A 25,850-nucleotide genomic window follows, 5' to 3' on the forward strand; every position below is an offset into this window, starting at 1 on the left:
AAATTAACTAGAGAGGCTGTGGACACAGGTAACTGCATCACCTTATCAGGTTTATATTCGCGAATTGACAAATGTACGCAAACACGTCGATCCACGCCTAAACGAAAATATTTACACATGTGAAAAACACTTTAACAATGTATGTACATCCAAGTGTGAACACGGCGCTGGAGGATCGGATGACGTCTGTTTTTGGGCAATGAAAAGGGAGTGTTTATGTCTGCCATGTTTTCTTTTATGGTTTTTCTAGGAATGTTGATGATCGGGTGTTGTTTCATTCCTCTGCTAAGGCGTGTCTTGGTAAAATTGGTAAGCAGGGCCCTAGACTCTGGTCCAGCTGGGTCAGCTGGTCCGGAACATATGATGCCGTTGCGAGAAGCCGCTTGGACGGAGGAGTGACACAATATCTCTAAATGTTGGCCTTTTTTCTAAAGGCCAAAGAGGAGGAGTGTGATCAGGAGATATTTTATTTTGTATTCTCATAATCAGTTATCATTGATTAATCATTTACCATTGTGGAATCTGATGACAGTATAATCTTTGTTTTATATCTATGGTAATCTGAGTAAAGATTAATGTATGCATATTATCATCATTGTAATCAAGTCTCAAATGGTATCCACAGCATTGTATTCACCGTCCATAACTGGAGGGTCCAGCAGGACCTTGTTCTAATTCATTTGCAGGCCTACATCAGAACATGCACATAGAGAGTTATGTAAACACGCACGTTCACCCTTATTTACACAGGGAGGTCATGTCAGGACATTCTCTAGTTGGACACACAGGCTCACAGAACTGCACAACATGACATGTCACACACTTGTTTTTCTCTAAAGTATCATCTGATGTTTGTATAAGGAGAACTTTGGACTATGGGGAGACTGTTATCATTTCCAGTAAGGTCTAACTGTGTGATGTCATCAGGGGTAATATAAGGATGGGGAACGGTCCACTCTTTGGAGATTATTGCTGTACGTCAGTCTTCCCATACTTCTGGTTCAGAAGTGTGTAATAAAGATCACTATTCTGACATCTACTGAGACCATGCAGTCGTTTGTCTTCTCCTCAAAACTCGAATCATGACAATTCCCAACAATATAATCTGATACATTAATCGAAACACAGCTACTAAAACACAATTTTCTTAATGCAAACATCAGTAACTCAAAATTAGCAACCAAAGGGTTCAGTCTGCAGTTCACATACATCCACACACATTCATACCAGATATTGCTGATAATGGAGTCTCACGCGCAACCTATTCGAGGCTCCATCACCAGCAAGATGACGTCATCAATTTAAAGGAAAACAGTTCCTTGTTTTTTGGACTGGATTGACTCGCTGCAATCCTTTTAGGCTCAGGACTTCTCATGTGATCACTTTCCCCTATAAGTGAATTTCTCCCAAGCCCATTATAATCATGGAGAAAAACACTTTTCCAGTAAGAATATTTTATAGCGCTTTAAAGTTCAATCTTTCAGGTCTGGATTAAAGAGCTGATTTGTTAAATCAGGAACTCACAAAATACCAAAATATCACCATCGGTGGATCACACCTCTCAGATGTTCTTATCTCAGTGCACTGTAACGAAAGCAAAAACAAACATAACCAATAAAACACTCATATAATAACAAATACTGGGGCCCATTGCAAACATGTCCAAGTATAAAACTATCCTTCTTTCTCTTAGAGAAGGAAAACAATCCAAACCTCACTGATAGAATCAACCTAGTGTCAAACAAAACCCAAAAATCAACCAAAGCTTCACCAGAAAGTTTGTCCCTCCCGGGACAATATTGTGTAGGAATACAGGCACCGTAATCCTTTTTGCACTGAAAAAAACCCCATGTTGGATTTACTTGATTCAATAGTGGACACTGGTTGCACACAAAGGTTTTGCTTTGGCAGAAACTTAACTGAGTTAAATCAACACAACCTTTTCATATTCGGTAAACCTGCATTTTGTGTTCATAAAACACAATTGAAACATGTTCAGATAAAGTAATTTGAGCTCCTGGAATATTTTAATCCTTCACCATTCTGTCATTTTATTTCAACACTATTCAATAACTTTTATCCAAATACTACTTGGTCACTTAAATACTACATGTTGTCTTCATATTGCATACGGTTCAACAAAGTCTAGATCCTGGTTGAAGGGGTCTACAACAACTACTGTCCTCCTATCTTTATCCTGGTTGCAGCAGGGCTGGGAAGTAACCCTGAAGTGATAGGCTATGTAGAATGTTTAGCTGATTTAGAGTTTAGAAATGTGTTATCATAGAATGTAGAACTATTGTAGAGATACTGATACTGCCCTTAATATAATAAAGGGCTCATTGTGTTGTGAACTTAGGAGTAGATTGTAGGAGACCTCTCCCCCACTGAGTGGAAATTCCCCAGAGGATGTTTGGGTGGGGGTCTCAACATTTGTAACTGGATAACTGTGGTCTGGAAGGGAGATGGGTTTTATGACCTCTAGGGAGTCACCTACACCCACAGTGTTTCACGCACACACATCCACACGCACATTCACTTATGTGCACTCACATAGGCACATAGGTATGCGCACACAGTCACACACGAGCACTCATATAGGCACGCGGGAACGCGCACATGTAGGCATTCACAGGTTCGTACACACACAAGTGAAAGTATGTAAACATAGCACTTAGTTTTATGGCACCTTGTAGAGGGTTTAGAAGGGGGGTCACTGATACAAAACTGCATGTAAAAGACAAAGGAGTTAAGATCTGCAGAGGAGTTCCGGGGTCCTGTACATCTCCCTTCTAGAAGGTGTAATCAATAGGTATAATTAATAAGTGTTATCAATGAGTGTGGATTAATAAAAGTGTTGTGAATTGACTACTGAGTCCCCGGTGTTCTTTCTGGAGGCCTGAGGAATCTAACCGGGCGAAACTGTGAAAAGGTAACAGTTAACAGGCAGGGTACACCCCGGACAGCTCACCAGTCTATCAGATAGAAACAAACAGCCGTTTACCCTTACATTCATGGATAATTTAGAATCATCAATTAACCTAGCTCTAATAACTGCATGACTTTTCACTGTGGGAGGAAACCAGAATACCCAGAGAGAAACCACTGCAAACTAGCCAGACTGTGGAATTGCACCCAGGACCTTCTTACTGTGGAGCAACAGCACTAACCAGCATACACAGCAAATTCAAAAGTGTTAAATTTTTTGGTGTTAATAGTCTTCTTGCAAAAGTAGAGTTAATTTTACTCTAAGTAGAGTCACATTCTTTTAATGTAACTCTGAGGTGTAAAATGATAGTAGTTAAAATCGAGTGTTAAAAATGAGTGTTTCGCTGTCAAATCTGGAGGTGTTAAAATGGAAACATTAACTCTTGACCTCTTAACTCTGAACTCCTAGAGGGGCTATGACACCAATAGAGTAAATTCACAGACTCCGCCCCCAGCACGGCTCCAATCGAAGCTGAAGTGAAGCCGTTTCAGAACATTTTGCTCTACATATTTGAGTTGTTTGCCATGCTTGGTAAGTCATTTTTTCAAAGATTGTTTCAATTGTTATTAGCTTTTACTTCTGTGGCTCTTTGGAGTTGAGACAAAGCTGTGTGAAAGGCATTAGCCATGTTGCTCGGTGATAGCATAATATTCTGTTTTAGCTAGCTGAAAGGTATTGTTTGCAGGCAAATACCACAGCCTTGAAAAAAAGCTTGCATGTGAATTTTCAGTCAAACCTTTGGTCAAATACACCTAAAACAATGTCTAGAATGTGAAATGTTGGTATAATGGTGCTACTTGAAGCCTGAAAACGATCGCCCATAAAAAACAAACAAACGAGCAAACAGCAGTAGCAGACATCCTGACTGGATTCTACGTTAGCATATTCCCTCCAGAGTTTTGTGCACACGGTTTAGGTAAAAATGAAAAAGGTTGAGGTTTTACATTTAGTTCAGTATTACCTGTTGCCTGTGTCCTTGTCTTTTGGGAAAATACTTTACACAAGTAATGGCTCAAAGAGGATTCCTTTTTTTTTTTTTACTGTGCTGCAATTGTTTACTGGATTATTTGTGCCATTAATTAATGTCAACTAATTTTTATTCGATCTCCGCACAGGATATGCTTGTGAAGATGGAATATGGGGGAGAGCAGAAGTGCGTTGAAGTTCCACAAAGTGATGAATGAAGGACATGCATATTGTATTGAAGAAATAAGTGATGAGAATGCTGTTATTTGCATTTACCATGTCAGACCTTTTGATAAACAAAATTCTAATGAAAGTGAGAACATGTATACTGTTACATCTTTCAGAAAATGTTTTGAAATTGTGGTGCACAGTTCAGAATAAATGTTTTTCAACAACCATTGCATCTTTTTAGTAAATGTTTATTTCCAAAAGAAATTTCTAGAAGTTCAGAACAGTAAAATTCCCACTTTTTAGAATGAATTAGAAGATAACTCTTACGTAGTTAAACTAAAATACTCTTTGAGAGTTAATATATAAACTCTTAACACCAAGTGTTAAATGATCAACTCCAGACAGATTTGGTGTTTAACACTAAATCAGAGTTAACGTACCAACTCTCCAAAAAGAGTTAAATTAACACTCTCTGGTGTGGACCCATATAGACACTTTAATAGTGTTGAAATCAAATCCGACAGTGTTAATTTGGACATGCTGGATTTGCTGTGTACCAACAATGTAGGAAATACAGGAAAGCTATGATTTCCTGTATTTGAGGCAGAATTCTTTTGTTCTTGCCCTTGACAGGTTAATCCAAAATAAATAGCAATAGCATGCATGTGGTGTGTGTGTCGTTGTCTGCCTCTTATAACTCCAGTGATTTTCCTGCAGTTTGAAATCTTATGCGGTGTTGTAAATTCCGTGAGTTCAGCAACTAACCACTCTTATTAGATTGTATCGTGTCATCTCAATGAGAACAAATCGAGTTGTTGAATTTCGTACAGATCTTTAAAGCCTGAGGCAATTGTGTTAAATACACGCGAGATGCTTACGTAAATCCAAGGGCTGGCCCCCTTCTTTTTTTTTTTTCAGTGTGTTCCTCCTTCAATTAAATCTCACTCACAACAATGTGGCACTCCGAAATAAGGCTCACATCGTTAATTCATCATTTTCACTCTGTACCACTGCTCCTTATCAGGCTGTGTGAAGCACAGTAAACAATCCAGTCGAGGCCTTAAGCCATAAACAGACATCACGCACAGACATTGTATTCATAACCAAACTGCCTTAGACTCTGTCCCCTAAATCTACACAAATGCCCTCTGGGTGGCATGAAATGCATTTAACCGATAAACAATCAATGGCTTCTTGTTGTTGTAACAGATTCTGTATTTGGATGTTTGTGTGCAGCATTTGTTAGTAAAGCATTCTTCATTGCATCAGCGTGTGCATATGTGTGTGTGGATCACTTCTCAGTGAATTGAATCAGCATTTCGATTTGTGGGCGTGTGTGTGTCATTTCTCACTCAATCAACGAGTGAATTCTGAGTCAGTGTATGTAGATGTGTGTGATAATGTGTGTTTGTGTTCATCACTTTCCTGTTCTGGTGTTCTGGGTAAACCACGGCCTGAAGCGTGCCCTGGGGTCCTGCCCTCCTCCTTTTCAGTCCGTCCATTGATGCTGCTGCTCAAAGTTCTGTCCATACTGGTTCTGGCCCCAATTGAGGCAGTCCTTTTCTCCAGTGTCCTGCATCTTCTCCTTGTTCCGCTCCTCCTTAACTTGACCCTTTTGCTTCTGTAGCTCCTTCAGGGTTTGCTCCTGCTGTTGGAGCTTTTTCGTCAGGTTTGGCGACCTCCTGCTCCAGCAAGCTCCGGCCTGATTTCAAGTCCTGTGTCTGGGACTCCAAGCCTGACTGATGGGTTCGATTATCAGCCAGCTCCTCCTGAGCCATGCTCAGTTTCTGCTCTGATGTCTTGAGCTCTTACTGAGGGCAGAAACCTCAGAGTCTTTTCTGTACAAGTCAGATTGAAGTCCATTGATGTTTCCCTTGCTTTGCTCCACGGCCTTCTGCAGCTCTGCTGTCCGGCTCTTCTCAGAGGTCAGCTCCTGGCCGAGCCCCGACACCTGTGCCTTCAGCTTATTTTCTTCTGGTGCTTTTGTTCATTCTGAGGTGCCTCCTGACCTCAGTTACTCCTCCTGTCTCTGGCACGCCCTTTTTGCTGCCCGATCATCTGTGTTGGTCCGTCACTGTCCTGCACAGTTTTAATGCAGAGTTGTTAAGGTCAGCATTCTTTTGCTCGGCCTCACTTTTCATCTGGGCTTAATGGGCGTCTCGTCACAGCTCTGTCAGCTGAAGCTGTCTGAGAATTTTCCCCCGTGTAGTGAAACGGGCCTTGGATTTAACGCTCTCCGTCTCCGCTGCATGAGATCGTTTTCCTGCAGCACTGTTGACATTTTCAGGTTGTTGTTGTGGATCCAGCTGCTGTAGCATTTGGTCAGGGTCACATCAAAGATGTTAGAGGGGAGAGCAGGAGTCCAGGTCAGCCTCAGCCTGTAATCAACCATAAAGAGAAAAAACAAAACAAAAACAGACGAACAGGAAAATGATGTTGTGTTGGCTGTTATTCAGAGAGGGGGAAACAACGGGGCCAGGCCCTGTGTCAGCCTTCTCTCCCCCTTTTTTTGTTTTTTCTCACCATATAATCAACTCATAACCCACCAAGTTGACAGGACAACACAGGTACATGTTAAAATTCTTAAGATCATGTTTAAAAGCCCAAAAAAGGAATTTTCTTTCATTCAGTAATCACTTGTATTAATCAGCAGAAAACATGTCACAATTTGAATCTTTTAACCACTAAATTTGTTGTGTCATCACTGGTTGGTCAGACCAGTGTCCCTGTTTTTTGAAGTTAAGTTGTTGTCCTGCAACCCAGAGAGTTTATTTGTTAGTAGTGGATAAACTTTAACATTCAACAACAGGTGTATGTTAAGTTTCGCTGCTTTAACCATGCTGGAAAATCTTCACGTGTTCATGAATGTAAGCTGTTTCTTCATTGCGTGTGTGTGCATTTGTAGGTGGTTAATTTAACTTTTTTCTCAAACGAGGCATTTCTCTAACACGTGCCTTCCTCATACATTTCTCTGGTTGTGTGTGTGTTTTTATTTTGTTTCCCAAAATTTGATTTCCCACCTTAAATAACAGCATTCCTTGTGTTCAGCCAGGAGTCAGAGCCTGCTTGTGAGATTCAGGGACACATGGTGTCAATAACAATTCAGCCAAAAACTTGCCTGAAAATTTCCAGTGATGGTAACCGATAACTGGAGGAGAAGATGTCCTTTAAGCTTCTTTTCAGGGTGGGGACAAAGTGAGGTCAAGCTGTAATTTTGAGCCAAAGCTGTCACGGCCTGGGGGTTCAGCTGGTCGCTGATCGGCTGTCTCTCCCTCTTTCTCTCTAGTCCTCTCTCTCTCTCTCTCGCCAGGGCTGAACTCATTATGGGTTCACGCCCTTGGCCCACGCCCTCAGAGGAAGAAACACCTGTGCCTCATCAGTGTGGTATTTAAGACGGGAAGCAACGGCTGTTCTTCGCTGGATCGTTGTGAGAATTGCGTCAGTGAAAGTCAAGCGCCCCAGCAAGTATTTTCCCATGCAGTGTGTGTTTAGCATTTAACAAGCGTCTCTTTGTGTACAGATTCCCTGGACTGTTTTCCTGGTGTGCGAGTGGATTCGTGTCTGGATTGTGTGGAGAGAGACGAGCGTGTTCCCCTGGATTTTCCCCGGAGCCCTGCCCCCCTCACCTTTTGTACATAGCACTGCCCCGCACCCTTGTAAATAGCACTGCCCCCTATCTGTGTATATACACTCATTGGACATTGTTCTGTAATAAATTCTCTTGTGTGCATCATCCCCGGAGTCCAGCGTGTGAGTCCACCTTGTACGTCGTGACAATAATGATCCAGCCACACCATGGACTCAGCGGACTCAGCCCCCACCCAGCAGCCGGTCATCTCCACGGAAGCTATCTTGGACCGCCACGAACAAATGTTACTGCACATTAATCAGCAGCTGACAGCACTAACTCAAGTCATCGCTCAACGGATACTGCTGGTAAGCTCATGAGCCCTCTGCACCCGGGACCTCCGCTCCTCCACCGCCGGCCCATGCGGAGCCTCCGGAGCGGTCGCTGCCCATACCGGAGCCATTCTCTGGTGAGTTCCGCAAGACCGCGGGTTTTTTAACACAAGTGACATTGCAGTTCAAACAGCTACGGAGGACTTATGAGACCGATGCAGCTAAGATCGCTTTTTTCGTTCAGTTGCTACGTGGTCAAGCATTAAATTGGGCGCAGGCTGTGTTAAGAACGGATCCTGAAATAACCTATGCTGATTTTCTCGCTAAGTTTAAGAATGTCTTTGAGAGAGGCACCGGGGCCGAAGCGGCGGCTCACCGACTGCTTAATTTGAAGCAGGGAAGACGGAGCATGGCCGACTACTCGATTGAGTTTTGGACTCTGGCAGAGGAGACCAGGTGGGGGCAGTCGGCACTAATAAGTACTCTGTTGAATAACCTGTGTGATGAGCTAAAAAGGGAGCTAGTTATGAAGGAATTACCTGTTACTCTTTCTGATGTTATGACCCTGTGTGTGAAGGTGGATGAAAACATGCGAGCGCGGCGCGGCACTAGAGACCAACTCCCAGAAGCCTCTAGGACGAGAGGAGATGGCCTCCGGCGGAGGTACGGCAAGTGGAATGGGAAGATGGGACAGGAACTATGAAGATGAGGGTGAGCAACCCATGCAGATAGGGCGCTCCAAACTAACGCCGGAAGAGCGACAACAGCGTTGGAGAGCTGGTGAGTGCTTCTACTGCGGCCGTAAGGGTCATATGGCTGTTTCCTGTCCTTACCAGCCAAAAGACCGCGCCCGCCAGTAGAGGGGAGAGTACGGGTGGGCGAGGTTTCCTGTTCACAATCTCCCCCTCGCTTGATGCTTGCGGCTAAGCTAATGGTTCGTTCGGTTTCTCATCCACTCCACGCACTAATCGATTCAGGCGCAGAGCAGAATTTCATTGACGAGTCCCTTGCTCAAGACTTAAAACTAAACACTGAACCGCTGCCTCACTCACTCCAAGTTACCGCCCTCAGTGGGCAGCGTCTCCCGGATATCACCCATATTACGGAGCCAATATCATTAACCCTCTCTGGTAATCATTCTGAGACGTTGCAGTTGTTTGTGTTTAAGGCTCCTCTTACACCACTGGTCTTGGGGTTCCCCTGGTTACTTCTACACAACCCAGTCCTGGATTGGAGGAAGGAAAGCATTCTGGGGTGGGGAGAGGAATGTCATATGTCTTGTCTAAAAGCTGCAACTCCACCCGCAAACCCTGTGAGTAACCCCCCACCATCTGAGCCGCCCGATCTCTCGTCTGTACCCTCAGTCTATCACGATCTTAAGCAGGTTTTTTGTAAAGATAGAGCACCTTCTCTTCCCCCTCACCGGCCGTACGACTGCGGAATTGATCTCCTCCCAGGTGCCCCTCTTCCTACCAGCCGCTTATACAGCCTGAACGGGACAGCATGGAGAAGTACATTAACGAGTCACTCGCCGCAGGTCTGATCCGCCCGTCATCATCCCCTGTTGCGGCGGGGTTCTTTTTTGTTGCTAAGAAGGACAAGAGCCTACGGCTGTGTATTGATTATCGAGGTGTCAATAATATCACCATCAAGAATAAATACCCACTACCACTACTAACATCAGCCTATGACCTGCTCCAAGGGGCTACAGTTTTTACTAAGCTGAATCTGCGTAACGCGTACCATCTGTTTAGGATACGAGAGGGGGACGAATGGAAGACGGCTTTTAACACACACTTAGGCCATTTCGAATACCTCGTCATGCCGTTTGGTCTAACCAATGCCCCAGCCGTGTTCCAGGCCTTTGTCAACGACGTGCTTCGAGACTTCCTTAACCACTTTGTGTTCGTCTACCTTGACGACATCCTCATCTTTTCACGCTCCGTCTCTGAACATGAACGCCACGAAAAGCTTGGCCTGTTTGTCGTCCCAATTCTGTTTATGCTTTTGCCGCTGTACCCGGGTTTCCAGGTTGAGAGAAATCCACCTGTATTAACACAATAAAACATTCACTTAGTATTTCTTTTCTGAAAACATCCATTCGCTTCATCTGCCAAGATTTTACTCTCTCTCTCTCTGAGTGCATACTTCACACAGTCAGGAAGTTGTCTTTTATGGGCATGCAAAGTTCCTGTAACACACACACACAGTTACTCACTCCAGCAGCTGCAAAGCCGTCTTCAAGTCCTCTCTCCACACTCTCAGCCGCAATCCTCCATTAATATGAATGTTCAAAACCAGTAATAATTATCCCTAGAAACACACCCTCAAGAAAATTCGTTGTATTTAGTCATCTATTCATACGCACTGTGACCAATGCAATTCATGTAAAGAAGATCCCCTATAGGTGAAATTTTAATTCGGCACGACTCCAAAATAAGCATGCCTTTTATCTAAATAAAATGAAATTACTACACCACATCTAGTGCTGAAATTCGTGCTTGATCACACCCTATATTATGATAAAACCAAATCTAAATCTAAACTGCTTATATTATTGAACTGAACAAAGAACCACTTAAAAATCTTATAAATCCTGCTTCACACCACAAAAATGAAACAAATCACCCTGTATTTATCACTCAAACTCCTCTACTCAATCTTACCCTGAAATGCCGGTCTAAATTGCCGGTCATGGATTGCCGGTCTAAATCATGCACGATTTGTCTCTTCTATATCAAAACCCAGCCAAACATCAAACATTCACCTAGTCATTCAAAACTTTATTTGTAATATTATAATCAGCAAAATCAGCGTATTAATTACAGACATGTATCATTGTTTGCAAATCATAATTATAAAACTCAAAAACACGCTAAACAGGAAGCAAAAGTCCTCTGTGCGCTTCACAGCAGCCACCTCATTTGCATGTTCACGCACCGTCTAAAAATAGCTCGCAGCGCTGCAGTGTGCTGTCGTCACACACAGCCTCGTTTCACACTCAACTCTATTATTTTATATTACAAAGACGTCTTATATTTACAATCACTCTCAGGCCTGACAGCTTTAGTGCCTACACAATTTTGAAAAATTTAAGTTAACGGGTCCAACCGAAGAAAGTCCAACTTTTTTGTAATCAATTAACCAGTATCTGTCCAACAGTTTCTGGCCTCATCTCTTGTCAATGGAAAATTGTACTTAGTAGTCAGTATAATCTTTTAATGATATAAGTTTGCATATGGTAGAATACTGCATGTAATCATTTGTGTTTAGAAGTATATAGTTGGTGGCATATTGAAAGAATGTCTCATCCTAGGAGGTCTGTAACATTCCAAGGTGTTCTGGCGTTCACGTGGGGGATTAACGTGTCAGTTTTAGTCTAAGTGCCTTTTGTTTAGATGAACTGCTGAACTTCTTCACTGTGTTATCTAGGGTGAACCATCTAGGGCAGGGGTGTCAAACTCAAATACACAGTGGGCCAAAACTCAAAACTGGAACAAAGTCGCGGGCTAACGTTAATATTTATTGAAATATATTTAATCCTCCAGATATAAGAATGAATCTTTTCTTATGGACTCAAACACGTTTTGCTGAAAAACTGAATATGGAACAAGCAAAGCTTAATACTAAACAATATATATATTAGCTGTATAATACCAGTAGGCCAGCTAGTAATTTAGTTTGGCTTCGCGGGCCAAATGTAATTAGGCTGCGGGCCAAATTTGGCCCGCGGGCCAGAGTTTGACACCTATGATCTAGGGTGAGGGGAAGACTACCCTCTTTATGACCAAGGATGTTCCTCTTGTGCTTTTATGTTATATGACCCTTTGATCAGCAGGACACACACACACACACGCACACACACACACGTACACACACACACACACACGCACGCACACACACACACGCACACGCACACACACACACACACACGCACGCACACACACGCACGCACACACACACACACACGTACACCTCCACATTCCAATGTAAGGAACAAACGCTCACTGAAGCATATAAATAAAGACCAGGGCAGTCCTCAGGGCGAGTCTCAGTCTGGAGGCTGCCCTTGCTAGCAAGAAGTTCTGTGTGTCTCTTCTCTGAGTCTCTACTGAAGAAGTGTTTTAGAGTATACCTATTAACAAGTCCCTAACTCAATATAAAAGTGTTCAACACCCAAGGTCCAACCTCAAAAAAACCCAAAAAAGCACAGATACCCTTCCAAACGGTAAAGTGATCCAACCACTAGTTATCCTGGAGTGCCCCAAACTCCACAGTGACCAACTGACTATCCCTCAAAGAGGACAAGGCCTAGGCATCCCCGGCCTTGTCAAGTGTTACCTCTGAGCACTGCGCTTCTTAGCGGGTCCACCGCCGTTCTATAATAATTTATAACACTTTGAAACAGCAGTCAACACCCCAAAACAAGAGTATGACTGAGGCAGGTGCAACCCTATGATCAACGGAGCCTCTAACTCACAAAATGACCAATTCCCTATCAAACTACTTCGGCCTCTAACCCAATTTCACTGTTTTCCTTTACCTTGGGCCTCTAACCCAGTACTGTAACTTACAAACTTCAACTTTCAAATCTCATGAGATTTTTTCATCAAAATCAAAACAGGCCATCCACCAGTAATTTCAGTGAGTAGACTTAAATTTTTTTCATGTCCAATTTGGCACACTTTGGAAATAGATTCAACAGCTAGGGCGTTACCTTTGTATAAGCCGGCTTATGCCCACTCACGTCAGACCACTGGCTCGTGCCTGTCCGTTCGACAACCTCGGACCGTCCAAACCTCCATCTTCCACCCCAATACCATAGGACGAGCCCCCAAACTGTCATGGATTCAAAATATTGGGGATGGATACAAGAGGAAAAACCAAAGATAACAACACTGGTCCGGCTGGGTTGTGTCAAACGATGATTTTAATGATCACACGCGTGGGAGATGGACGCCGTACGCAGACAGCATCAGATCTCAAAATGGTGGAGCATTGATCAAACTCTTATAGCCTCTGGTGCCCCCACCTAATCATAAAAGCCTAAACATTCACATTCTTTCTCTCACACGGTGCCTAAGCTATGACCTTGGCTCCCTGTTTATCTGCTCCTGCTGAGATGGGGCAGAAAACCTCTCCAGTATGTTCTGTTCTCTTCTAATCAGACAAATAAGGCGATGACTTTCTGCGAACAGTATTTCTTATAACTCAGCAGTATAATGCATCAAATTCAAATTCAAATTCAAATTCAAATTTTATTTATCATAAAACAATATCATTCATTCACAATAAATCAGCAGTCTAATGTAATGCAAATCAGTTTAACAAATGCAATAGTTATCACCTTCTTCTAATTCAGGAGAATAATGCCAACTAAAACTACATAATAATTCACAATCTTTAATTAGTGGTCTAACATGGCATAAGATAATATTATAATCCCACAATGGCTTTTACTTATTTCATAGGACTCTGTTAATAGAAACAAGTTCACCTCTAACATTGCCTCCCTAACCTGCAGGGTTCAAGAGGGTTTAGTTTGGGTCCATTTTTATTTTCTTTTTACATGCTTCCTGTTCGATGCTAACATAGCTGTGTCGCTAGCGATCACGTAGCACATCATTATATACCAGCTAGCCCAACTTCAGTAACCTTACAAACGTCACTGCTGTTTAGTTGTCTGTCTTCGTTTATGTTGGAGGTGATAGCAGAGCTGTACGTTTGAATTCTTTCAGAAATCTCTCAGTCAGAACATGCTATATCATGCTTAGGTAACTAGGGAGCCAACTTCTAACTCCATTAAATGTAATGAATTCTATTTTCACAGATGCCTGGATGTTAAACATCATAGTTACACTTGGTAAAGCAGCAACGCTGATCGTTTTATTAAAGATGGGAGAATTTAGACAGTTTTTAACTCTCAGTGATGCTGCAGTGTTTGTTTGACTTTGGGACCTGGAGGGGACCTCAAGTGGATGGAGTTTTCGACCCAGATTACTCCCAGATTTACGAGCACCTTAGTCTGACAAATACGTCAATAACGACAGCCCGCTTGCATGTTCTACAAAAAAAATGTGCTTTGTTGTGTATCTGGCGGACAAACACCAAACCAGTTAAGTTACACCATTTTTCTGGTTTATCCATTTCACTCAACAATCTGCTTTTCCCATTCTCCTTCTCCGTTACCGCCGTGCTTTTTTGGCACTGCCCATGCGCGTTTTACCCATATTCTATTGCGATATTTTATTTTCTTATCGTAGCCTAGCATTGTACCGGTATTACCGTGAAAGGTATAATATGGCCCAGCCCTACTGTGACATATGGTCTCCTCGGCTGAACTGGAAAAAACTGTTCATACATTTGTGTCATTGTGTTTAGATTATTGTAATGTCCTGTTTACCAGCCTGGACAAATCACGTCGTTCTCGCCTCCAAGCTGCCAGACTACTAACATGTTCTAGCAATCTCATTCTGGACCCAAACACTGCTGATCCAGAACTCATCCTGTCTGAAGATTTGACGAGTGTGAGATATGGAGGAGAGAGACAGCAGCTTCCTGATAATCCAGAGAGATTTGATAATTACATCTCTGTCCTGGGCTCTGAGGGCTTTAACTCAGGGACTCACAGCTGGGATGTTGATGTTGGAGACAGTACATGGTGGGAACTGGGTGTGTCAGCAGAGTCATGGCAGAGGAAGGGAATCATACTGTCTGGATTATGGACAATAGGCTTCTTCGAAGATAAAAAATGCTACCCAGCAGCTAAAAACTTCTTTTTCAGTAGAGAAGAAGCTCCAGAGGATCAGAGTGAATCTGGACTGGAACAGAGGAAAGCTGTCGTTCTCTGATCCTGATACTAACACACACATACACACCTTCACACACACTTTCACTCACAGGATGTTTCCATACATTGAAACAGTTGATGAAGTGAAGGTGTGTCCGTTGAAGGTGTCAGTGTCAGTGCAGCAGATGAGTTGAGGATGATGATGTTTCTAATGTTGTTTCCTGTCAGTGAGTTGAAGCTGTTAAACTGCAGCTGTCCTCCTGCTGCCTCGTTGTTCCAAAGCTCTTTGTTTCTCTTTTAGTTCTCACTGTTTCTTTCTGTTTCTGCTGTCCACCTTTTCACATGGAAAATCATTTCACTGTTTCTCACTGAATGACTCCCCAAACTAGATTTGAAATTCTATCAAGTTTCTAATCATTACAAGTGATTCATGTTTCTATTTGATGTGTAAATGGAGATGATTTAGTTTGCTGGGATATGGACTGACATGTGTTGAATGGGAGGAGCAGTTTGTTGTTGTCTTCTTGTCTGTTTATGACAACAATAAATATGTTGTTGAAACAATGATTCATGTTTAACTCCATATATGAAATGTTTCTGATCTTTGAATTCTGTTCTTTTGTCTGTTTCATTTACTTTATTTAATTCCAATAAAAAATGATCATTCCAGTGTGGAAGTAAAGACTCAGGTACTTGTGAAAGAAAAATGTAATCATATTCAGGTATAACAATTATTTAATAAACCCATTGTGTAACAAGAAAACAGCTTTCTTTTAATTTTCAGGTCTCTGCTAAGAATGACGTGAACAACAGTGTTATTTACAGTCATGTTGTGATAGCAATATTTACAGGTGCAAAAGCTAAGAATGAGCCTAGGATGAATGAACATGAACTATGAAGTCTTAGACAGAGTCAATTGAGAACCAGTAGGTTAGCAGACATTCTGGCGAAGGCTGGTCTTAAATACAACCGGCTTCATTAGTCTTAGGAGTGATGAAGACTCTGCCTAGATGACAAGAGCAGGGACTGTAGAAAATTACTGTGACTCACCCAGACCATGACACTATTTTTATCTGCTGGATAAACCAGTTTAAGATCAGAACACGGTGAACAAAAACAGCATAAATGAAGATGTACAAAAAGTCTCCATAAAAGGTTGATGATGTTTAAGAAAGCCTTCATACACTTGATGATTTGACAGTAGGACTGCTCTTATGAAGTTATCATGAATGCTTTAAAACATTTTTGAATCGGTGAGCTCAAATGACTAAGCTTTACACACTTATCTGTAGATTACCATCATTTCATGGACACGTACAAAGATTTAAAAAAAAAAAAAAAACAAGAAAAAAAAACAACTTTACTGCATTTTGTTGTGAATGGATTTAGCAGTACTGAGAACATTGGGGGCCCTGGTGGGAAGTGCTTAGGTAACAGAGGTCATGCATAGGCTGATTCAACACAGTCTTCCAAGATGTACAAGTGCAGTAAAATGTACCATCAATACATTTACTGCTGCACTTGCTGTAAAATGTGCTCGTGTGTTAGAGGAAAACAAAATAAAATATTAGAGATGTAGACTGAGTAGTGAAAATATTGTGATGCTTAGATTTTGTATCTGGCTCACCTGAGACAAACCGTCTTTTGTACACGATCCATCATCTGTCACAGACTAGAGGCTCCACATAGGTTTGGACCCAAAGCAAACTCAAAAAAAGGTTTATTTACAGGAAAAAAGCAAGACTGGACTGGAACACCAAGAGAAAAGAAATAAATCTTGAAATCATGAAGCGTACCTTAACACAAGCAGATGTTTAATCAAAGAGTTCATTGTATTTACCAGTTTCCAAAGGACATTCGTGGTCCTCATTTAAGTTAAAGCAGATATTTGTGTTAGAAAAGTCCCTAACAGACACAAGTGTCAAGCATAGTTTTTTGGCAGTTTTTACTGGTGTCACATCTTTTTTAGGTTAAATTTAGCTATGACATCAGCAACCAAACTGTTGATGATAATCACTTTCTGGTAAGTTTTATGTTCCGAAATCCTCCATTATGTCTAAGATTTGGAAAAACAGCAAAATCAAAATCAGGGCTAAAATGAAGAAATCCATCCTAAAATCATACAGAATGTCTCATCACTCACAGAACTTTAATACTGTACTTATTTGTGACCTGAGGTAAAGGGTGTTTTGACTGGCCCTTACTGAGGTTAGCAGTGTGTTTTACCCAAAATTGGTGAGTCAGGTGCACTGATGATTACTGATGAATAAATAAAATCTTTTAGTTATGTGAGAAATCTGATAGTTTTGCTTCAAAGTCTAAATAGATTCTACAAAAGTAATTAAAATTAAGAGTAATGTTGTGACATATGCAGCTGGAATGGAGGAAAACCTGTTTTATAGCTTTTGAGCTGCTGGCAGGATGAAAGTCTAACTCTGGAATGAAGCACACCTAGGCTACAGGTAAAGCAACATTGTTCTCCTCCCCTCACATCACTTACATGCAACAAAACCAGGAAACAGGAAGTTCTTCGTCCTCAGAAAAGAGAGACGCACAGACGATCAGACTGAGCTCAGACCAAACTAGCAGCTTCCTCTGAGTGAGTCCAGCTACAGGAGAGAAAAGTGGAAAACTCCAACACTGCTGCTTCAAGCTGCTGACGCTCCACACACTGAATGTGAGTTTGAGCAAAAACATGACTCAAAGGAAGTTTCAGTGAAGGTGGTAGAGGAGGGAGGGGAGCCAGGACTGACTGTACTTCCTGTCTGCTGTTTTCAGCTTCACTCACAGACTCAATGGCTTCCAGATCAGAGGAGGATCTCTGCTGTCCGGTCTGTCAGGAGGTCTTCAGAGATCCTGTTCTTCTGTCATGTAGCCACAGCTTCTGTAAAGACTGTCTGAAGAGATGGTGGAGAGAGAGACCAACACACGAGTGTCCAGTTTGTAAGAAAAGATCAGTTTATGATCCACCTTTAAACCGAGCTTTAAAGAACCTGTGTGAGTCGTTCTTACAGGAGAGAGATCAGAGAGCTTCAGAGGCTCTCTGCAGTCTGCACTCTGAGAAACTCAAACTCTTCTGTCTGGACCATCAGCAGCCAGTGTGTCTCGTCTGCAGAGACTCAGAAAAACACACCAATCACAGATTCAGACCCATCGATGAAGCTGCACAACAACACAAAAAGGAACTTCAGGAAACTCTGGAGCCCTTAAAGAAGAAGTTAAAGGTTTGTGAAGAAGTTCAAGTGAAGTTTGATCAAACAGCAGAACACATTAAGGTCCAGGCCCGACACACAGAGAGGCAGATTAAGGAGCAGTTTAAGAAGCTTCAGCAGTTTCTAGCAGAGGAAGAGGAGGCCAGGCTGGCTGCACTGAGGGAGGAAGAGGAGCAGAAGAGTGGGATGATGAAGGAGAAGATGGAGGCTCTGAGCAGAGAGATAGCAGCTCTTTCAGACACAGTCAGAGCCACAGAGGAGGAGCTGAGAGCTGAAGACGTCTCATTCCTGCACAACTACAAGGCTGCAGTGGAAAGAGTCCAGCGCTGCCCCCTGCTGGATGATCCACAGCTGCCCTCAGGAGCTCTGACAGACCAGGCCAAACACCTGGGCAACCTGACCTTCAACATCTGGAACAACATGAAGGACATGGTCTCCTACACTCCTCTCATTCTGGACCCAAACACTGCAAACCCAGACCTCATCCTGTCTGAAGATCTGACCAGTGTGAGACGAGGAGGAGAGAGACAGCAGCTTCCTGATAATCCAGAGAGGATTCATTATTCCTACTCTGTCCTGGGCTCTGAGGGCTTTAACTCAGGGACTCACAGCTGGGATGTTGATGTTGGAGACAGTACATGGTGGGTTCTGGGTGTGTTAGCAGAGTCATGGCAGAGGAAGGGACGCACACTGTCTGGATTATGGAGAATACGGTTCTATCAAGATAAATACTCAGCACACTCTCCATTAGCTCCATCAACTGCTCTCTCAGTTCAGAAGAAGCTCCAGAGGATCAGAGTGAATCTGGACTGGAACAGAGGAAAGCTGTCGTTCTCTGATCCTGATACTAACACACACATACACACCTTCACACACACTTTCACTCACAGGTTGTTTCCATACATTCGCACTGTTGGTAAAGTGAAGGTGTGTCCGTTGAAGGTGTCAGTGTCAGTGCAGCAGATGAGTTGAGGATGATGATGTTTCTAATGTTGTTTCCTGTCAGTGAGTTGAAGCTGTTAAACTGCAGCTGTCCTCCTGCTGCCTCGTTGTTCCAAAGCTCTTTGTTGCTCTTTTAGTTTCACTGTTTCTTTCTGTTTCTGCTGTCCACCTTTTCACATGGAAAATCATTTCACTGTTTCTCACTGAATGACTCCCCAAACTAGATTTGAAATTCTATCAAGTTTCTAATCATTACAAGTGATTCAATTTCATTGTACTACTGTACTATGTATGACTGTGCAATGACAATAAAGAGTTATCTTATCTTATCTTATCTTATGTTTCTATTTGATGTGTAAATGGAGATGATTTAGTTTGCTGGGATATGGACTGACATGTGTTGAATGGGAGGAGCAGTTTGTTGTTGTCTTCTTGTCTGTTTATGACAACAATAAATATATTGTTGAAACAATGATTCATGTTTAACTCCATATGTTCTGAAGGCAGGACTGTGATGCAGTTTTCTGCCTCGCCACTAGAGGGCGCGGCCGTTTTGTGAGTAATGTTTTGACTAGGATGGAAAATGGTGTTCATGAAGGCAGTGTGAATCACAAGTTATGCTCGGGAGCAGTTTATGTGGGTTCAATGAGAGTGTGCGTCCATAAGACTGAACCACACACACATACCCACACCCACGCTAAATCTGCCATTAAAGAGCTGAACGATCATCCCCTGTCCTCGTTATTTTCTGGAGGGTCATACTGGCACTTGACCTGTGCACACCCTGCGATCACCACCGTAGAACTGAACCTCATATCAGAAATCATCATAACAAATCATTCTGCCCAGCAACCAGGGGGCTACATTTCAGCTGATAACACTTGGATCTCCACACCTCTAACTACACAGCCGTTTCCCCTGAGACCAGAGCAGCACAATATATCCTACACACAGGATGCAGCTGAAGAATGGCCAGTACCACCACCTCCAGTTTTTCTCCCGAGAGATCATCCTGATCTACCAGAGGTACAGTCTGTTCCACCTCCACCGCTACCAGCCGTTGCACAAAAGCTTAGCCAACGCTTACAAGAGCTACAGTTACAGCATCCCTCAGCCACTGAAGCTCCTGAGTTTCAGCCTCGTGCGCCACAGTCCACTCCCTTATCTCAATCACTAGCTGGACCTAGTTTCGACGCGAACATGCTCCCCCCAGAACAAGTGTTGGCTCCCACTACAGCCATAGGTGTAAAGGAGAAGACCTACAGAGGACCATCGCCCTCCATCCCAGAGTTCACGCAGGGTGATCCCAGGCAGTTTGCTAGATTAAGGCTTGCCCTAGACAATATTCTCCCCTTTGATGCAACGGAGAGGTTCAAATATCAGGTCTTATGTGACCACCTTAAATTTGAGAAAGCTCTTTTAATTGCTGACTCCTACAGTAACTCACCTCACCCCTACTCTGACACGATGGCCTCGCTCATTAAACATTACGGTCAGCCGCACCAGCTGTCACTGCAGAGGATAGCAGAGCTTATGGATGAGCCCAGCATCCGCCCAGGTGACACAACTGGATTCAGAAGGTTTGCACTGAGAGTCCGTGCTCTGGTCGGCATGTTAGAGCAACTTGGGGAAGATGGACACATAGAGCTGCAATGCGGGTCTCATGTTGCTAGACTGACACGAAAGCTACCCCAAGACCTACGTGCTGCTTTCCGCCGTTACCTTTACCCACAGAAAGATGGAATACCATCATTGAGAGACTTTGCAGAGTGGCTGGAGTATGAGCTGGTCATTCAAGAGGGCGGAGGTCACACAGAGAAGGTAGAGGAGAGCTCGAGAGACAGGAGCAGCATGAAAAGAGATAAACGAGCCACCAAAGGGACTACCACCGTGCTGCATGGTGCAACACACAACACTGCCCCCCAAAGGTCCTCAGCCACAACCCCTTCCTGTTAGGATTTTTCCTGGCAGCTGTGTGGTCGGAGGATGAGGAGGAGGTCTCCGTTTCTCCACCGGTTCCTGTTCCCTCATCTAAAAGGAAGCGACGCCACCGTCGCTCCTCTCCTCGGTCATCCGTTCAGCTTCCTGTATCCGCTGGAGGGTCCGAGGGGCCCGTTCAGCTTCCTGTCTCCGCTGGAGGGTCCGAGGAACCGCTTCAGCCACCTGTCTCCGCTGGAGGGTCCGAGGAATCGCTTCAGCCACCTGTCTCCGCTGGAGGGTCCGAGGAATCGCTTCAGCCACCTGTCTCCGCTGGAGGGTCCGAGGAATCGCTTCAGCCACCTGTCTCCGCTGGAGGGTCCGAGGAATCGCTTCAGCCACCTGTCTCCGCTGGAGGGCCCGAGGAGCCCGCTCAGCCTCACGCCTCGTCAGCTGAAGGGCCCGAGGAGCCCGTTCAGCCTCACGCCACGTCAGCTGGAGGGCCCGAGGAGCCCGTTCAGCCTTCTGCCACGTCAGCTGGAGGGCCCGAGGAGCCCGTTCAGCCTTCTGCCACGTCAGCTGGAGGGCCCGAGGAGCCTGTTCAGCCTTCTGCCACGTCAGCTGGAGGGCCCGAGGAGCCTGTTCAGCCGCCATTAGCCTCTGCCTCTGCTACGCCTGGTCCAGCCTCTGCCTCTGCTACGCCTGGTCCAGTCTCCGAGTGTTCAGCTTCGTCTGCTCCTGAGGTCTCCATGCTGTCTGTTCCTGCTCGTCCTGTCCGGCCTGCTCGTCCTGCACATCCTGTCCGGCCTGCACATCCTGTCCGGCCTGCACGTCCTGTCCGGCCTGCCTGTCCTGCCTGGCCTGCTCGTCCTGTCCGGCCTGCTCGTCCTGCACATCCTGTCCGGCCTGCCTGTCCTGTCCGGCCGATGACTGGACGTCGTTGCCGTCATGGACAGCCCTCTGAACTACGCCGCCGTCATGGACGGCCCCCTGAACTACGCCGCCGTCATGGACGGCCCCCTGAACTACGCCGCCGTCATGGACGGCCCCCTGAACTACGCCGGTGCCTCCCGCCCGGTCGGCCTCCTGACCTACTCCGTCGCCGCCGGTGTCTCCTGCCTGCCCGGCCCCCTGAACTGTTTTCTGGGCTCTTGGGCCGTCAGCCTCCGGGCCGCCCCCCTGAACTGCCCGGGTTTGGACTGTTGTGCTGTCAGCCTCCGGGTCGGCCCCCTGAACTTTTTGTGAACTGTTTTTCCTGGCCGCCTGCGCCTGTCGTGAGCCTGTTTTTTTTGTTCTGTTGCTTTCCGGGCTCCATTGTTTGTTCTTTTTTTTTTTGTTTGTTTCTGGCTCCTTGTTTGGTTTTGTTTCGAGCCCTCCATCCTGTTTCCCCCGCCGCCCGTCCTGGTTGGGTTGTTTTTTGTTTTTTTTGTTTTGGTGTTTTGGTTTGGGCTGTCTGGAAGCCAGCCCTTAAGGGGGGGGGGGGGGGGGTACTGTTAGGATGCCTGGGTCGTTGACCCAGGGTATTTGAGTTTATTATATTATTTATACTTTTTAGTCTTTGGTTTCTTTGAGTTCTGTCTTATGGTTTATGTCTCTGTCTTCTTTAGTTGCTCTGTCTCCCCTATCACCTGTATCCCCTTGTCTAGTTCGCGTCTCTGTGTATCCTTAGTTCCTATATCCCCGTGTTCAGTCAGTGTTTGTGTCTGCCCTGGTCCCACGTCTCTGTTCCCTCTGTAGTGCCTGCATGTGAGTCTGTGTTATGTGTTTCCTGTTTTACTTTGAAGGTCTCTGTCTTATCTCAGTGTGTTCAGTTTACGCTTCCTTTTGTCTCGTCAGTTCTGATTTGCCCCAGCTGTGTTTCCCTCCTGTTATTCATTCCTTGATTGCTCCTTCTGTGTATTTAAGCCCTGTGTTTCTCTGTGTCCGTGTCGTGATCTACCGTTTATTTTGCTGTGTGTTTTGCCCATCCACCGGTGTTAGTTTATTTTGAGTTTTGTTCCAGTTATGTTATGTTTGCGTTCAGCATTAAAGCTGTTTTGGTTTAAGTTCTGTCTCCTGAGTCTGCACCTTGGGTCCTATTCCTGTCCGCACACAGCCACACCTAACACTTCCACTTCTGAGGTCCAAGACAAGCACACAGCTTATTGTCCATATTGTAATAACACTCTGCACTTCCTAGATCAATGTGTAAACTTCAAGATGCTGACTAAGGAGCAGAAATCAACTTGGATTAAGTCCAACAATCGCTGCTGGCGTTGTGGGCGGCACCACCAGGCCGCTCAGTGTCGACTTAAAGTGCAGTGTAAGACATGCAGGGGAAAACACCTAGAGGCCCTGCATGAAGTGAATCTCAGACCTGCTGCACCCAATCCACCAATGGAACACGTCGTTGAGCTGGGGAGTAAACCATCTACTGAGGTACTTTATGTAGACCGGCGTGCTGGCTGTAGCCAAGTACTTCTGAAGATAACCAAAGTGCTGCTGCAGAACGATGAGCACACCCTGGAGACATTCGCCATATTGGATGATGGATCTGAGAGGACGATCCTTCTCCCTGAGGCCACTCAAAGACTGCAGTTACAGGGAACGGCAGAGAGTCTTACTCTACGTACGGTGAGACAAGGATTGAGAACCTTGCATGGCGCATCAGTGACAGTCAAAGTCTCCCCTGCCAGCCAACCATCCAGAACATTCACCATTGAGAGAGCCTTCACAGCAGATGACCTAGGCTTGGCTGAACATTCATACCCTGTGAAGGCACTTCAACAGAAATATAGACAATAGAGAAGGCTTCCCTTGCAGCCCTTCACAAATGCCCAGCCACTCCTTCTGATCGGCTCTGACTATCCTCACCTAGTAACGCCCATCAAACCTGTGCGCCTAGGCTTACCTGGAGGACCAGCTGCAGTCAGGACTAGACTTGGTTGGGTACTACAGGGACCAATCCCCTCCCTTAAGCACTCTGCTCAACCGCAACAGTGCCTCTTCCTCTCAACTGCCTCTCCTCAATCAGAGCTTCATAGTCAAGTAGAGAGGCTTTTGCAACTCGACACTCTCCCATATCGAAGTGAGAAACTAGTGACACGGTCTCGGAGGGAAGAGCAAGCTATGAGGCTTTTGGAGGCAAAGACGACAAGACTGAATGTCGAGGGAGTAAACAGATGTTCAACTCCCCTTCTGCGTGTCAGTGATATGCCTACACTCCGGGTGCCACCTGAAGCAGTACTCCCCAATCTACGTGGCACGGAGAAGCGACTCAGTCGAGACCCAGAGAAGGCTAAAGCTTATCAAGCGGAGATGGCAAAGTTGATAGCAGCAGGCTATGTCAGAGAAATCATGGTTCATCCCCCACCACATGGTGACACACAACGGAAAGAACCGTGTGGTGTTTAATTGCTCATTCACCTATAGGGATCAGAACCTCAACGAGTTGCTTTTACCAGGCCCGAACCTGGGGGCCTCTCTTCTTGGTGTGCTGCTACGCTTCAGAGAACGCTCCATCGCAGTTAGCAGTGATATCAAGGGGATGTTCCACCAGGTGAGACTACTGCCTGAGGACCGGCCACTACTACGTTTCCTCTGGCGCGATCTGCAAAGAGACACCCATCCCAAGGTGTATGAATGGCAGGTGCTCCCCTTTGGGACAACATGCTCACCGTGCTGTGCAATTTATGCACTCCAGCGACACGTCCATGACCACAGTGACCAGGGAGATGACGTGCGTGACTCCATTGAGAAGAATTTTTATGTTGACAACTGGTTACAGAGCTTCTCTTCTCCAGATGTGGCCACAGAGGTTGTGGACAAACTACGGTCACTATTATCGGAGGGAGGATTTGAGCTCAGACAGTGGGCCAGCAGCACCCCAGATCTCATCAACCATCTACCAAAGGAAATAAGATCGGAGAGCAGCGTACAGTGGCTGAATCAAACTGATATGGACCCTCAAGAACCTGCTCTAGGTTTGCGCTGGTTGTGCTGCTCTGACACTCTGCACTACAAGTCCATGCAGTTGGAGAGGAATCCTCCTACCATGAGAAACATCTACCGGGTTCTGGCGAGTCAGTATGACCCACTAGGGTTTCTCGTCCCCTTCACAACGAGGGCGAAGGTACTAGTCCAGCAGCTGTGGGACAAAAAGCGTGAGTGGGATGACCCCCTGTTACCAAGTGACCTGCTCTCGGCATGGAACGAATGGGAGGGTGAGCTACAGCATCTGGACGACATTAGTCTACAACGTTGTTATGTAAGCCCAGAGCTGGACAAATCTGACAGTAGGCGTGAGTTGCACATCTTCTGCGATGCATCTCAACAGGCATATGGAAGCGTTGCCTACCTACGGACGGAAGATGCTGCTGGAAAGGTGGAAGTTGCTTTCCTGACTGCCCGCTCTAGGGTGGCCCCTAAACGGCAGATGTCCATGTCACGTCTGGAACTATGTGCAGCCTTGACTGGAGCTCAACTTGCTAGCTCGGAACTCGGATAGCTGAAATCCAGGAACTGACAGACAGCCAGTCTTGGCGTTATGTGACAACATATGACAATCCGGCAGATGATCTAACTAGGGGTAAAAGGCTACAAGACCTCACAGTCCAGTCCCGGTGGGCATGTGGGCCCCCGTTTCTGCAGCTACATCGAGACCAGTGGCCAGAGCACCCAGCCACACCATGTACAGACTTTGCTGAGGAGCAGCGTAAACCAATAACTTGCTTAGCTGTGTCTACTGACTCTATCTCCCTGCCTGATGCATAGCAGTTTACCAGTTTTAGCAAGCTTTTGGAAGAAACAGCCAGGTGCCTTCACGGGGCGGCTGGTGACAATCTCACATCAGAGAACTACAAGGAGGCTGAGCTTATTCTGCTGAGAGCTGCTCAGAAAGACAGTTTCCCTGATGAGATCCAGTGCCTGACCACTGGGAAACCAGTTCTCTCATCCAGCCGTCTGTTTTGCCTAGACCCGGAAT

At 45.0% G+C, this 25,850-nt stretch overlaps 1 protein-coding gene and 1 pseudogene across 3 annotated transcripts in view; both read left to right on the plus strand.

Moving 5' to 3' along the window:
- The window catches only part of LOC147333804 (uncharacterized), a 169,495-nt pseudogene that overhangs the window by 98,333 nt on the left and 45,312 nt on the right, over positions 1-25,850 (plus strand). The window lies entirely within an intron of this gene.
- LOC147333808 (nuclear factor 7, ovary-like) lies at positions 17,612-19,000 on the plus strand. 2 transcript variants are annotated; one of them, XM_086270488.1, is made up of 3 exons: positions 17,612-17,845; positions 18,032-18,298; positions 18,332-19,000. In XM_086270488.1, exons 1-3 carry the CDS (start codon positions 17,612-17,614, stop codon positions 18,998-19,000), a joined length of 1,170 nt encoding a protein of 389 aa, XP_086126614.1. The 2 variants fall into 2 exon arrangements, with proteins under 2 accessions (XP_086126614.1, XP_086126612.1); XM_086270486.1 differs by having other exon boundaries at positions 17,612-19,000.

The sequence above is a fragment of the Aulonocara sp. 'chitande type north' Nkhata Bay genome, linkage group LG3, assembly GCF_057382095.1.
Source record: "Aulonocara sp. 'chitande type north' Nkhata Bay isolate Kocher_YH1m ecotype deep benthic linkage group LG3, A_spYH_male_GT1.1, whole genome shotgun sequence".
Taxonomy (NCBI): Eukaryota; Metazoa; Chordata; class Actinopteri; order Cichliformes; family Cichlidae; genus Aulonocara; species Aulonocara sp. 'chitande type north' Nkhata Bay.